At 37.4% G+C, this 16,062-nt stretch overlaps 1 protein-coding gene across 1 annotated transcript in view; it reads left to right on the top strand.

Moving 5' to 3' along the window:
• The window catches only part of LOC106878286 (uncharacterized), a 135,218-nt gene that overhangs the window by 8,744 nt on the left and 110,412 nt on the right, over positions 1-16,062 (top strand). Inside the window, exon 2 of the mRNA XM_014927463.3 lies at positions 14,409-14,441. Within this exon, the coding sequence (XP_014782949.1) occupies positions 14,409-14,441 (33 nt within the window). The remainder of the gene's footprint in view (positions 1-14,408; positions 14,442-16,062) is intronic.

Genomic DNA, 16,062 nt, shown 5'->3' with positions numbered 1-16,062 from the left:
TGCTACGTTATATTCTAATCACCCAGAATTCATTGCTCTTTTAAAAAATTACGATTTATGCATTGTTGTCTCTCAAATATTTAAAATCTACAATTAAGAGCCCTCTCTACTCGCTGGCGGTACCTACCCACCACCACTACCCATTTTCCTTTATTCAAAAATTCTTATCGCTCCTTAAAATTATGGCTTTTAAGTGTTGATTTCTCAGCCCAAGAATTACAGCGTGATGTGCTGCTTGACTGGTCCCCCCCCTCTCTCTCTCTCTCTCTCTCTCTCTTTATATATATATATGATGATGATGATGATGATCTTTTCTCCCGCCATGCCTCTGTCTACCCCTCCATCCTCTCTCTCCCCCTTCGTAGTTTTTCCTTTAAGGTCTTCAGGTTCTGGCTATATATAAATGAGAAACCCATTCTAAATTATCTCGCTGACGTACTACGACGAAATACCCAAGATGCAGATAAGATAGAGATTTTTATTTATTTACGGCCTCAAACATCTCAATACCTTGCGCTTTAGTTTTGTCCCTTATTATTTATCTTGTTTCTCTCCATGAAATTCAATTGAACTCAGTTGTTGTCTTAAATTCATGCTTATTCATTTTCTAAGCTTCCTAAATTCATGCTACGTTATATTCTAATCACCCAGAATTCATTGCTCTTTTAAAAAATTACGATTTATGCATTGTTGTCTCTCAAATATTTAAAATCTACAATTAAGAGCCCTCTCTACTCGCTGGCGGTAACCCGCCCTCCCACCCCCTCCACCGGAAGTTCATTCGTCTGTCATCCCACCCCCTCCACCGGAAGTTCATTCCTCTGTCATCCCACCCCTCCACCGGAAGTTCATTCCTCTGTCATCCCACCCCCTCCACCGGAAGTTCATTCCTCTGTCATCCCACCCCCTCCACCGGAAGTTCATTCCTCTGTCATCCCACCCCTCCACCGGAAGTTCATTCCTCTGTCATCCCACCCCCTCCACCGGAAGTTCATTCCTCTGTCATCCCGCCCCCTCCACCGGAAGTTCATCCCTTTGTCATCCTGTCAACCTCGGCTGTCTCCCGGAACCCATCTAGTGGCCTTGGCCATCCTCTCCCCTACCTTTGGGTAGCGCATTAAGGTTGAGAAATGTTTGCAGGTTGTAGGTAATGTTTTGCTTATGAATTCTTCCAATTGCAAGTTTTCTTTTCAGGTACACGACACTGCTTTTCCTCTTCCCAGGCTACAGGCCCACACCCCCAACACCCATACTGTTAGGATTGGCACTCTCAACGTCGGCACGCTGAAAGGTAGATCTGGTGAAATTGTTGAGATGCTTGAACGGAGATGCGTAGATATGTGCTGCATCCAGGAAGTAAGATGGAGAGGAGGTTCTGCAAGGTTCCTCACAGGCAAAGAACACAGGTACAAGATTTTCTGGGCAGGGAACACTGACGGGGTCGGGGGCGTAGGAATACTTCTAGCGGAGAAATGGGTGGATAAGGTAATCGAGGTCGTTAGAGTAAGTGACAGAGTACTTAAGATCAGACTAGTGCTTCATCATAGATTAGCTACTGTCATCTCAGCCTATGCACCTCAACCTGGGCTACCAGATGGTCTGAAAGACCAATTCTATGACACCCTCTTGCAAACTACCTCGTCGACGAGTGACAGGGACCTTCTCTTTGTGGCTGGAGACTTCAACGGTCATGTCGGACGTCGTGCTGGGGGCTTCCATGGCATACATGGAGGCTATGGCTTCGGTTCCCGCAACGAGGAGGGAACCAGACTGCTGGAGTTCTGTGATGCAACCAATCTTATGGTCTGCAATACCAACTTCAGGAAACCTGCCAGTCACCTAGTCACCTACCGCTCCGGCAGACACTCTAGCCAAATCGACTACATCCTCGCCAGAAATAGGGAAAGAGGGCGGCTTATAAATGCCAAAACCTACCCTGGCGAAGAATGTACCCCACAACATAGATTAGTAGTTAGCGACTTTGGGATCAAGGCAAAATGGGTGCCCAGAATTAGACAGGCTTGGAGAAGAAGGGTGTGGAAGCTTAAAGACCCTGCAAACGGACAGAGACTTAGAGACAAGTTACTTGAAGCATTTAACGAAATAGAAGGGGATATAGCATCATACAACGTGGAAGACAATTGGAGATTTCTGCGGGACAACCTGTTGAAAGCCACCGACCAGATTTGTGGGTGGTGTAAGGTCCCCTCCCAACCCAGAGTAACGTGGTGGTGGAACAAGGAGGTAGACAGGGCTATTAGACAAAAGAAACAAGCTTGGAAGGACTGGAAGAACGGTGGTAGCAGGGAATTGTACCAATGTGCCAGAAGGGAGGCTAGGCGACAGGTTTATTTAGCCAGAGGGGAAGCAGATAAGGAAAGATTTGCCAATGTTCTGCGCCGTGAGGACCAAAGACTCGAGGTATTTCGGGTTGCAAGACAGTGTAGGAGAGAGAATAGTGATGTTGTAGGAGAGAAATGTGTTCGCATGGATGATGGTACGCTTGCATTAAATGAGGATGCAAAGAAAGAGGTCTGGAGATGCCACTACGATAGATTGCTTAATAAAGAGAATGAATGGGAGAAAGAGAGCCTGCCTTATGTCGACCCAATAGAGGGACCAGCTATCCGAGTTGATAGTACCAGGGTAGATAAAGCAATTAAGAGTATGAAGACCGGGAAAGCCCCCGGCCCATCAGGAATCACTGCAGAGATGCTCAAAATATCTGGCAGTGTTGGCTATAGCCTAGTCACCCGTATTACGAACCAGGTGATACACGAAGGAGTCATACCCTATGACTGGTGTAGCAGCATCATAGTCAACTGCTACAAAGGTAAAGGGGACGCTTTAGATACAAATAATTACAGAGGCATCAAGCTGTTAGATCAGGTTATGAAAGTTACAGAGAGGGTCATAGCCCAACTAATTAGGGAGCGAATCAATTTAGATGAGATGCAGTTTGGGTTCGTGCCAGGTAAAAGCACTACTGATGCCTTATTTCTAGTGAGACAGTTGCAAGAGAAATACCTAGCCAAGGATAAACCTCTGTACCTGGCTTTCGTTGACATGGAGAAAGCCTTTGACAGGGTCCCCCGATCCCTTATCTGGTGGTCAATGAGGAAACTTGGGATAGAAGAATGGCTAGTGAGAGCTGTGCGAGCCATGTACAGAGATGCGGCCAGTAAGGTGAGGGTTGGAAATGAGTACAGCAATGAATTCCGGGTAGAGGTAGGGGTCCACCAAGGTTCCGTCCTCAGCCCCCTATTATTTACCATAGTCCTCCAGGCAATCACAGAGGAGTTCAAGACAGGTTGCCCCTGGGAGCTCCTCTATGCTGATGACCTTGCCCTAATTGCGGAGTCACTATCAGAACTAGAGGAGAAGTTTCAGGTGTGGAAGCAAGGTCTAGAATTGAAGGGCCTTAGAGTCAACCTAGCTAAAACCAAAATCCTAATAAGTAGGAAGGTAGATAAAACACAAACCCCTTCAGGTAGATGGCCCTGCTCAGTATGTAGAAAAGGAGTAGGTAGTAACTCTATAAGATGTACCCGGTGCAAGCTATGGACACATAAGAGGTGCAGCAACATCAAAGGCAGGTTAACTAGCAAGTTAGTTTTTGTTTGTGGCAGATGTTCAGGTGCAATAAAGACTGCAAACAAACAGGAAACAACTTCTATCTCATTCCAGGGTGAAAAACTAGAGGTAGTGGATAGCTTCCGCTATCTGGGCGACCAAGTTAGTAGTGGGGGTGGGTGCGCTGAAAGTGTAGCTGCTAGAATAAGAATAGCCTGGGCAAAGTTTAGAGAGCTCTTACCCCTGCTGGCGACAAAGGGACTCTCACTCAGAGTAAAAGGCAGACTGTATGACGCATGCGTACGAACAACCATGCTACATGGCAGTGAAACATGGGCTGTAACTGCTGAGGACATACGTAAGCTCGCAAGGAATGAAGCCAGTATGCTCCGTTGGATGTGTAATGTCAATGTGAATACCCGTCAGAGTGTAAGTATCTTGAGAGAAAAGCTGAACATTAGAAGCATCAGTTGTGGCGTGCAAGAGAGACGATTGCGCTGGTATGGACATGTGGTGAGAATGGAGGAGGATAGCTGCGTGAAAAAGTGCCACACCCTAACAGTTGAGGGAACCCGTGGAAGAGGTAGGCCCAGGAAGACCTGGGCTGAGGTGGTGAGGCAAGACCTTCGTACATTGGGCCTCACCGAGGCGATGACTACGGACCGAGACCTTTGGAAATGGGCTGTGCGTGAGAAGACCCGGCAAGCCAAGTAAGATCGTTGCCAGTGCCCCTGGACTGGTTCTTGTGCGGGTGGCACATGAGATGCACCATTTTGAGCGTGGCCGTTGCCAGTACCGCCTGACTGGCTCCTGTAGGATTTTCGAGCGAGATCGTTGCCAGTGCCCCTGGACTGGCTTGTGCGGGTGGCACATAAAAGACACCATTTCGAGCGTGGCCGTTTTCGTGCGGGTGACACGTAAAAGCACCCACTACACTCTCTGAGTGGTTGGCGTTAGGAAGGGCATCCAGCTGTAGAAACTCTGCCAAATCAGACTGGAGCCTGGTGTTGCCATCCGGTTTCACCAGTCCTCAGTCAAATCGTCCAACCCATGCTAGCATGGAAAGCGGACGTTAAACGATGATGATGATGATGATGATGATCGAACCAAATTCAACGACTCTCATGCCAACCTTTCCTTCATTGGACACTAAACTCTGCTTGCGAAGGGCAAGTGAAATCAAAATTGTAATTGAACCAAATTCGATGACTGGCACCCATGTCAGTGGAGCGCTAACAGCACCGTCCGAGCATGATCATTGCCAGAGCAGCTGTCTGGCTTCCGTGCCAGTGGCACGTAAATAGCACTATTTGAGCGTGTTCGTTACCAGCGTTGTCTTACTGGCACTTGTGCCGGTGGCACATGAACAAAACATTCGAGTGAGGTCATTGCCAATGCCACTGGACTGGCTCATGTACAGGTGGCATGTAAGAAACACCATTTGAGCGTGGTCATTGTCAGTACTGCCTGACTGGCCCTCGTGCTGGTGGCACGTAAAAGCACTCACTACACTCTTGGAATGATTGGCATTAGGAAGGGCATCCAGCTGTAGAAACTCTGCCAGATCAGATTGGAGCCTGGTGCAGCCATCTGGTTTGCCAGTCCTCAATCAAATTGTCCAACCCATGCTAGCATGGAAAGCGGACGTTAAACGATGATGATGATGAAGAGCTATTCTTATATAAAAATTCTATAGAAGCATGTGCAGAGAATGTTTACCTTTGTCAGCAACATACAGTCACTGTATGTTAAGATCATATTCTAAATCTTAACATAAATACACATTTAAGAATAATTTATACCAATACTGAAGATAAGCAAATATGATTCAGCTACAAGAGAAATTAAAGAGAGTTTTAGTGGGTCTTAAATTAAGTACATTATAAGTGACTTCAAGCAAAGAAAATTAGGAATTCCAGTAGTGCTAATTAATTCATAGTGTACTGCACAACATTTTTAGGTAATTTGAAATATAGAGTATGTATTTTACTAATATATACAGCTAAGTAATACATTGTTTACACAATAAATAGCTATATTCTACTAATCTGTCTGTGGGCATACTTGGATATTCTTTCTCTGATCACGATCTATAAAGACTAGAAACTAGTCAGATGGATTCCCTGGAGTGATAAAAGCTGTAGTGTAATCACTTAGCTTTTTACAGTTTGGTTAAAATTGCATATGTATTAAAAAAAAAGATAAAGCTTTCATTTTAAATTTTCTATATCTCTAAAAGTAAAAAGAGAGCTCATTCTGTTTCATTTTGCCAGTCTTATAAGTACTTGTGTAGCCCATGGGCACAGCCCATACCTTTCCTCAAACAAAAAACAAAAAAATTCAACATTGCTCTAATTCAGATTTAGATTTTACCTAAAGTTCTAAACAGAATCAGTAATTTTATTGTTTCTTCTCTATAATGAAATACTCAATAATACTATTTTCAAAAGTATGAAAAACAACATAAATATTCCCTACTTCTCCATCTGCATTAAATTGTCAGATGACCTTTTCTACTACAATTATAGCGCATATATTATGAAGATCATTTTGAGAAAATTGTGTTGCATTTGAATACAGTGTTATTTCAGCTCTTACTTTCCAATACTGTATAAGTGCCATGGAATGCTGACTATATATTTGCTAGCTTCATTTACTCCATGAGACATCATCATCACTTTATGTTCTCTTTTCTATACTTGCATAGATGGGTCTTCTCTAGCTGAGTATTTTACTACTTGTTGTAATCCTTTCTCATCTTTGTGAGGTTCACTCTCCGGAAATAAGTTTTCATAACTTCTTCCCATATCTTTGTTAGGTTTCCTTTTTTGCATGATTCTTCCACTTGTATTGCTTGACAGTTCTTTAGTTAACTTTCAACTTCAATACACATCACATGTTTGTACAAGCATAGCATACTACAGCTGGTTCCTCATACATCTTACATTCTCTTACATCCAATTTTTTTCTCAGCTCATTTGTGCACTGTTGTTCTTTGTCCACTATTGTACCTTGAAGGTATACCTTCACCATCTCTTTTTTTTCAGCTGGGGTAGCCATGTATCTCTTCAGCTAGACCTGCTCCTGTTTCTCTCTATTATACTTTTACCTGTTCCAATACTACACCTCTACTCAATTGAAGGGTTTTATCTTGCAAGTTACTTGGTAACCTCACTAGTGCTGGTGCCATGAACACAGCACTCAGTACACTCTGTAAAGTAGTTAATGTTAGAAAGGACATCCAGCATAGAAACTATGCCAAAGCAGACATTTGGGGTTCAGCACATTCTTTTAGTTCAATGGTTTCTGTTGAATTGTCCAACTCATGCCAGCATGGAAAGCAGATGTTAAATGATGTTGCTGCTGATGAATGTATATAAAATCAAACCTAGACAATTTGCAATGCATATGTTCATGTTGGTGACTTCTCATAGCCATCAGCAAATGTTGAGATCTGTGCTTGATGAATGAAGCCTCCAGAATTAAATGGCTATGAAATGTGGCAATTAACAAATGGAACAAAGTGGACATTTTCCTCTTTTTGATCAGCTTATAAATTCTAAATTATGCCAATCAAATTTTTTATACATTGAGGGATTGCTTAAATGAAAACTTGCACTAATCAAGGGATACCAGTGTATAAACTAAAGTTTATATACTTACTGAATTTTCACTGATCCGGGTCTTGAGAATATGAATTGCTGAATTAGGCATTATCTATGAACACTTTCTCTTTCTTAATCTGTATAAGACAAGTTTAAGACTAACAAAAAATAAAATATAATTATCTGGTTTAAGTCAGATATGTCACATTCTGTGTTATTAATAAAACGGAGTATCACAAAATCTATATCTGGTTATAAAATCTAAATTTTTCAGCCTCAGTTTTTTTTTTCTATCATATTACTTTATCTATTCATTTAGCATTCTTGATTTCTCTTTTCAAATTAATTTTTAAAAATTTCTTTATAGTAAAGCCAGTTGTCAGTACTGCATAATCTCTTTATTTTTATTTGTCATTCTTCCTATCTATTAATTTATCTGTCTTGTTTGTCTGTATATCTGTATGTTTTAGTTAATCATCTCTCTTATCTTTTACCTATTTGATTGTCTAATTGCATTAATTTGGAATCTAATATCTTGGTTAGAACCACTCAAATATAGATTGTTCAAGTTGTTAAAAATTTGTAAGAAATAGTAAATTTTTTGTATTTTAGTTATATTTCCTCTAATTTGACCAGTACCATTATACTTCCCCTGTTTAGTATTATGAAGCTCAACTATTATCACGAAAAGTGCTTTCTTAATTTTGAGACAATATTATGTTGTTATTTTTTAAATTTGCTTACATTCACAGTACACTTTACAGATAGTAAAGTGAGAGAAACAGTTGATTACTAAGCTATATACCTTGAAGTATTTAGTTCCATTCTTCTTCATTCTGAGTTCAAATCCTGTTACCTTTAGTCTCATTAGTCAATAAAATACATACCAATTCAAGTGACTAAATATTTTGCCTGCAAATCTTTGATCTTGTGCTAATATAAGAAACCTTTATTCTAATTGAACTTTCTCAAAGTAACTTTTTTTATATTTCAACCGTTGCAGTCACAAAGTCAACAAATGGAGCTAACTTATATTTGCATAGTTTATTTATGGAAAGTTACTGTTTGTAGCATGTTTGCATGTATTATAAACCAGTTTTAGAACAATTGTGTTTCTATCCAACTCAACAATTTTTGTTACTCTGTGTAATTGGACAGTTAAAATCAGTTGAATTGGTTATAAATTTATTCTTATTTAGTAAATTTCTTGACTTCTTGTATCTTTTGGTAAGCCTAGTATACTCTTAATCTTTTCTATTCTTTACTTTTGCTTGAAAATGATATTTTGATTGTATAATAATGTTTTAATTATACATGATTTAAATTTTACTTTATTTGATATATATAGTAGCTATGTGAACATTTCCCTTTATCATATTCATAGTTTTTAACTTCCAGTAACTTATTCCTGTATATGTGAAGAAAGTTTGATCATTCAAAGTTTGGTACACTTTCCACTTCAACAATTACAGAGATAAGAGTGAAAAGTCTGTTAAACGTAGCCTGTGTAGTGACAATTTAGGATTCAGAACATGTATAGGGTTTCCAGTTAGATTTTGCTGAAACAATTACTGATCTGAAATATCACTTATCGTCTGTTGGGGTATAACATTTGTCTTTCAAATAACAGCTTTCTTTCCACCAGGTTCTATGCTTATCACTTTCACTCATGTTTCTTTCACTTTTTCCTGTTTTATAATTCTATGCATCTTCAATTATGATCCTTTGCTTCTTTTGTTTTTTTTGGTTTTATGATGCTTCAGCATTCTTAGTGCTTCTTTTTCATATTATTTGGTATAAAATCTATTCATTATGGGTTTTATGCAAAGTTTAGGTTATAAATATTAGATATAGAAAGATTCTGTTAAAAAGTTTTATATTAAGAATAATGCAACTGAAATTTAAGTGTAATATAGCAGGGATTTGCATTGATTGAGCAATTAAAATCCAGTTAAATTACTGGTGTTTATACGATTAACTGGTATTTATCAATGCCAAAGTGATGAAAACAATTGACACAAAAAAAAAAAAAAACACTTTTTTGCTTTATCATTTTCATTTCAAATTTTTTCCATAGAAAATTACATATAATTTGAAAGCTTTGGATGTGAACTTTCTTCTCATATAGTTTTAATTAAAATCTGACAGTTACAAGTTATGTCAGGGTCCCTCAAACACTCTGGTATTCTTTTTTGTCTGCTGAACATTAATTAGCCCTTGTTCTAATTCAATGCATTTGAGCACCTTAACTTGTGTGTTAAAAATTGGATATGCATGTAGATGACTATTTTAGCTTTATTTTGATATAAAACTTGATGAGAGTAGGTCAGATAATTGTTATGAAATATAAAAGTGAAAATTTTATTGCTAATTTTCACTTAGAAAATGACATAATTTCTTTACCTATAAGAAAGAAAAATCTCTTCCTAAATCATCATGGACATTGCTGATTCTGGCCATGGTATGGCAAAAAAGCACAAAGTGAAAAAAGTGGGTGGTATACTGATGTTTTTTGTATACAATTAATACATATTGATGCTACTTGTCAAAGTGATGGATTCCCATTCTGCGAGAAGTCAAGATGAAGTCAAGTAAGTGCTGATTTTCACTTTTATATTTCATAATGATTATGTAATCTACCACCATTGAGATTTATATCAAAATAAATTTTAAAAATTCATTTACATGCGTGTATGGATTATTAACACAACTTCAGTTATAGTGATCAAGCACATTGAACTAGATTGATGACTACTGTTCAGCAGTCAAACTTTATGAATGGGTGGAAATATCAGGGTGTTTGAGGGACCCTGACATCTTAGCTACTTGTCAGATTTTGATTAAAAGTATATGAGAACAAAGTTCATATCCAGAACTTTCAAATGATTTATAATTTTCCAAGGAAAATAGGTATTTTGTCATGAAAATGATGTACCAAAAATGGTTTTTTGCATGGTCAAAGTGTGTGCCATCCCTTCCACAGAGCTCTAAAAGGATACTTATTAAATTTATTGTAAAGGTCCTGAATATACAATGAAATGCTTTGCAATAGTTGTAATTTCATTTATTTATTTGTAAGGCTGAGTTTCAGATCAGGACATCCACATAAATTGAATTTTCTCCATTTGGATGGAGATTTTTTCTATTTTTTTAACTGTGTAGCCTTGGAAATAAAGGAAAGTTTTTTATAAAACAAAATTTTCAAAAATTTTATGATTTTTAAAAATCCTATGAACCAATTTAGGCCAGTTTTTTCTTGGCATTAGGCAGTGGGAGAAGCTTTTATGGTGGGAAAAAAAAATGAAAATATTCTGAAATGAAAAGGTGTGTTATTTAAGGGAGATTTAGCTGCGGTTTCTGGTGTGTTACCAGGTCATCATGAGATGTGCTAGAAACAGCACATCGATGATTGAGAAGTGGTGATGAGTGATAATTCTGTAAATAATGATATTTTATAAGCTTAAAGAGAATACTCTAATATTGGGGCATATAAGCGCTTGATGGATAAAAGTGGGTTTTCCGTATGCATGGGACTCGAACCCACACTTCTATATATTCGCGATAAGTGTGCTACCATTACATCAATGTACCCACTTGCTTCTTCCTGTTAGAGTTAAGAAGTATAATTTCATAGTGTTGTTTTTTTAAACAAACAAGAATGTGTTTTCTGCGATGATTTGAGAAGCGGTGACAAGTGACACTTCTGTGAATAATAATAATATTTTATAAGCTTAAAGCTTATAAGCAATTACTGTGTATTGACTAAAGAAAATAGTCTAATATTGGGGCATATAAACCCTGGGAAGAAGTGAGTGGGTACGTTAGCGAAGTGGTAGCACACTTATCGCAAATATACAGAGGTGTGGATTTGAGTCCCATGCATATGGAAAACCCACTGTCTTCCATCAAGGGTTTATACGCCCTAATATTAGAATATTTTTGTTAGTTAATACACAGTGATCAGTTATAAGCTTTAAGCTTATAAAATATTTTTACAGAATATATATATATATATATATATATATATATATATATATATATATATATATATATATATATATGTATACATATTACGTAGATAACCCAAATTTTTGAAATTCTTCCTAGGGAAAAATAACTGTAAAATGAAAAAAAAAAAACCCAAAAAATTTGTGGTGGAGGTAAAACCAGAGACTTCTAGATAGCACTGTTTCTGATATATTACTTTTATGAAAGTATTCTAAATTTTGATTTTTCATAGCCTTTAATAATTAGTGAAATAATCATGAAATTTTTTTCATAGCTGAATGCATTCATTTATTGATGCCATTTCTTCTTGGAATTTTCTAATGGCATGATTTACCATCTGTTCCAGCCACTGTTATTTCCTTATTTCAGAATGCTTAAATATTTTTGCTCATCTTTCAGAAACATAAATATATATTTCAATTGCCTAACTCTTCACAATATTAAGTATAGGGCTTATAAAATATATTTCATAGTCACATTTAGGTTATTGGTTAATTTACTTCTCTTAGCAGATTTTATTCTCTTGTTATGTGCATTTTTCAGCACACGAGTCTTTTTTGCATGTATTTTTGACAAAACTCAGTTTCTAGTCATACATTATAATAATTAATGATTTCTTGTTTGAGAAAGCAATCTTGAGAATACAATCTTACTTGAAGCTAACTAAATTTGCTTAATCATTGAAAAAGAGAATTTCAGTCAAGAATGAGTTTTTGTGGTCACATTTGATGTAAGCATCATCATCACCACCATCATCATCATCATCATTTAACATCTGTTGTCCATGCTGGTATGGGCTGGATGGTTTGACCAGAGCTGGCAAGCTGGGAAGCTGCTCCAGACTCAACTCTAATTTGGCATGGTTTCTATGGCTGGATGCCCTTCCTAAAACCAACCACTTTACAGTGTGCTGAGTGCTTTTATGTTGTACTGCATGGGTGCTTTTACATGGCACTGCTTGGGCACTTTTATGTGGCACTGTCATGAATGCTTTACATCACCAGAAGGTCAGGTCTTAACACTTCTGATGTTAAATACAAGGCACCAGGCATCTCAGTCCTTTGTTGTCTCACCTGAAAGGTTCAGTGTCCTGAGGCTGTTCTTTAGTACTTCATCTCATGTCTATCTGGGTTTCATCTACTTTGAGAGATTGGCACTTCTTTATGGAGTTGTCAGCATCCATCCGCATCACATGACCAAACCAGTGCAGTGTTCTTTCTTGTACTTAGCAGCCAACTTCTCTTATGCCTAACTTCTCTCTCAAAACACTAGCACTCTGTTGAACATGTACACTTACAATACACATCCAGTGGAGCATACTAGCCTCATTCCTTTCTAACATTTGCATGCCCTCCGCATTCAGGACCCGCATCTCACTGCCACATAGAATTGCTGTCTGTATACATGCATCATACAATCTTCCTTTCACTCGGAGAGAGAAACATCTCGTAGCCAACAGAAGTAACAGCTCTCTGAATTTCCTCCATTCTATTCTTATTCTAACTATCACACTCTTTGTGCATCCTTTCCCACTACTAATTTAGTCCCCTAGGTAGTAGAAATTATCTACTACCTCTAATGAGCCACCAGGGTAATTGAGAGAATCAATTTCTCAAGTCTCCAAAGTTTTTATGGATTCTGTTTATCTTCCACATATGAAAACCATCTTCTCTGATAACCTTTCTATTAATCCATTGCACCTCTTGTGTGTCCATAGCTTACACTGAGTACATTGTATGGAGTTCCTGCCTACACCTTTCCTACAAATTGAACAGGGCCACCTACCTGAGTTGGGTAGGGTCCTGTCAGTTTTCTTGCTTAGTCTTTGCTAAGTTAACCTTAAGGCCCTTTGTACAAATAGAGAAACCAAACTGTGTGTGTGATTTTCAAATAATTTGATACTTTATATCATCATCATCATCGTTTAATGCCCGCTTTCCATGCTAGCATGGGTTGGACGATTTGCCTGAGGACTGGTGAACCAGATGGCTACATCAGGCTCCAATCTGATTTGGCAGAGTTTCTACCGCTGGATGCCCTTCCTAATGCCAACCACTCCGAGAGTGTAGTGGGTGCTTTTACGTGCCACTTTATATATATGGGACATCATAGGCTATAGGAAAAATTAAATATAATGATGATTACATGAAGCATACAAAGAACTCAGAATTGCAGGTTATATATAGATCCATTTGGTGTGTGTGGGAGGAGGGTAATAGCAAATGTGGTGTTGTGTATGAAATGTGAGAAATGGATTCATGGTAGATGTGCAAAATGAAGAAGGTAACCCCAAGACTGGCAAGAGATTTTATTTGTAGAAGATATGAGAAAGAAGCTGGAGAGCTGGCGGAACCAGTGGAAATGCTATGTGACAAGGTGGAAATGGTGATAGGGTTTTGTTATTTGAGAGATAGGGTGGATATAAGTGATGGATGTGAAGAAGCTGTGACAGCAAGAGCGAGACTTGGCTGGGTGAAGTTCAGGGTATGTGGAGCGTTATTATATGGAAAAAGGTTCTCTTTGAAGATGAAAGGATGGGTTTATCGGAGTTGCATGAAATTTGCAGTGCTGTATGGGAGTGAGTCATGGTGTCTGAGGGAAAGCAAAATGGCAATTTTGAGAAAGACTGGGAGAGCAATGGTGAGAGCAATGCTTGGTGTGAAACTATTGGATAAAAGGAAGATTGAGGACTTGATGGGGATGCTGGGGTTGGAGGAATCAGTGAAACAGTTGGCAAGGGTGAATGGAGTGTGGTGGTATGGACATGTGTTGAGGAGGGATGAGGATCATGTTCTGAGGAGACTGCTTGAGTTTAAAGTGAATGAACTGTGAAAGCGTGGTCGACCAAAGAAAACGTGGAGGGGACAGGTGGAGGAGGAGGAGATTGGGAAGGTTGGCTTGAGGGGGGAGGATGCCTAAAACCAGGCAAGATGGTGTGAGAGTGGTTGCTGTAAGAGTGAGGGAGATCTGGCTACCTCTGTTAACGGGGACAAACCTGGATTTAAAATATTGAAATTCATCATCACATACTAAAAGAAAAGATGGATCAATAAACATTGGAAAAACAAGATACATTCAGAATAGGAATGATAATGATGAGGAAGGAAAATAAATTTGAAATAGAAATGATGCTAAGTTTAATTTAAAAAACAAGATAAAATATTTTTTAATTTGAGTAAAATTTGAATTTTTTCATTATTCATTTATTTTTGTTATTTCTAGCTGTGTATATTCAATATGTTTTAGTCAACTCTGGTAAGTAATATTTACTTCAATGATATTTTACTTCATTCAACTTTTAAAAAGAAAAAAATAATAAAAGACAGTTGTAAACCAATTATTCTAAGATTATAGATTCCACAGAGATGCTTATTGTATGCAGAAAGTTCATATGTGTAAAGTTCATGTTGGTGATGTTTGTTTTTCTCAGGCAAGAAGTAATTTCATTTGCTCCACTTAACAATATTTTCTTTGATTCTCTGGCTTGTTGAGTTCAGTTATATTTTCAGAGCAAATTATGCCTTTTAATATTTTGAAACATCCCAGTAATGACAACTGGAGCAGCAACTTTTAAACGGAATGCAATTTCGGATTTCATATTTTCAAATTCAAGACTTGTTGAGGTTGACTTTTCAACTAAATAGAAATTATAAAGTTTCATTATTATATTTAGATAAATAGAAGTGTTCATGAATGGTGCCTACTCTTATTTCTATGTGGAATTAAAAACAAAAGGAGTCAACTTACAGACTATGTAAAAAAAAAAAAGGAAAACAAAACATTTTTCATTTTTCTTTGCTATTTTTCCCTTGTCTATTTATATAAATCACAAATATATAAGAAGAAATTTGTTATGTCTAGAATAGGAACTCAGCTGCAAAAACTGTTTTTCTCTTTGAAAATATGGTGATTAATTACTTCACTCTGTGATTCAAGATAGTTTTGAAGATATTTCTTTTCCCTTTTCACAATAGCTAGCTTTCAAGCTGCTGTTTACATTTTTGCAAGGTGAATCCTTTGTGTTCTGAATTATGTCTTAAAAATTACTGACATCCATCTTTTGTCAGCAAATAAATCATTTAAAGTTAAAGACAAATTCTGTAGTACAGTTGTTATTATTTGATGTAATAGATTCTAATTGGATGCTTGTTCAAGCATTTGCAGTAAAATCACCTATGTCTAGTTTGATAAACAGATTAGAAGCTCTTATTTGTAATAGACAAACTATTTCCCTAGTTGTATGTGTCAGAAAATTGTTCAATTTCAAGTAATTTCTTTTGAAAATATTCAACATTCAAAAAGAAAAAAAAAATTTTTTTGAAATTTCGTTAAATAATTATTGTTGTACTGTTTCTAAAAAGTATATTTTATTAAATATTATTGTTATATTATCTCTGAAATATGTATATTTTTGTTTGTTGTTAGTGGAAAAATATAAGAACTAAAGTTTGAACATAACTTTTAAAAGGGAAGGGACAAGTCGGAGCTTTTCCCTTTGAACGGCACATCAAGAAATTAATTTTTTGTAACTAAACACTTTCAAACTTCGGACACTGGTAGAATGTGTCATATAAAACATCTTTTACTCTTAGTGATGTTGAGAAATTATATTTTCAAAGTTATTTCATGTTAAAGTTGTCGTAGTTCAGTAATTTCAACCAATCAATGACGTGTATTCAGCTGAATAAAATTACTGCCGTTATTTGTCAACAACTTCCGGCAGTGTATATTTCGTTTGTCACTGTTATTTATGACATCGTTCATGCGTTTGTTCTGGTTTTAGCTTTGGGTTTTAGAGTTAGGGTTTCAGGGTTAGGGATAGGGTTTTAGAGTTAGGGTTAGGGTTTTAGGGTCAGGGTTAGGGATAGGGTTTTAG

The sequence above is a fragment of the Octopus bimaculoides genome, chromosome 3 (assembly GCF_046866305.1).
Source record: "Octopus bimaculoides isolate indiv1 chromosome 3, ASM4686630v1, whole genome shotgun sequence".
In the NCBI taxonomy this organism is placed as follows: Eukaryota; Metazoa; Mollusca; class Cephalopoda; order Octopoda; family Octopodidae; genus Octopus; species Octopus bimaculoides.
Note: the sequence above shows the minus strand (reverse complement) of the source record. Positions and strands in the feature narration are given on the sequence as shown.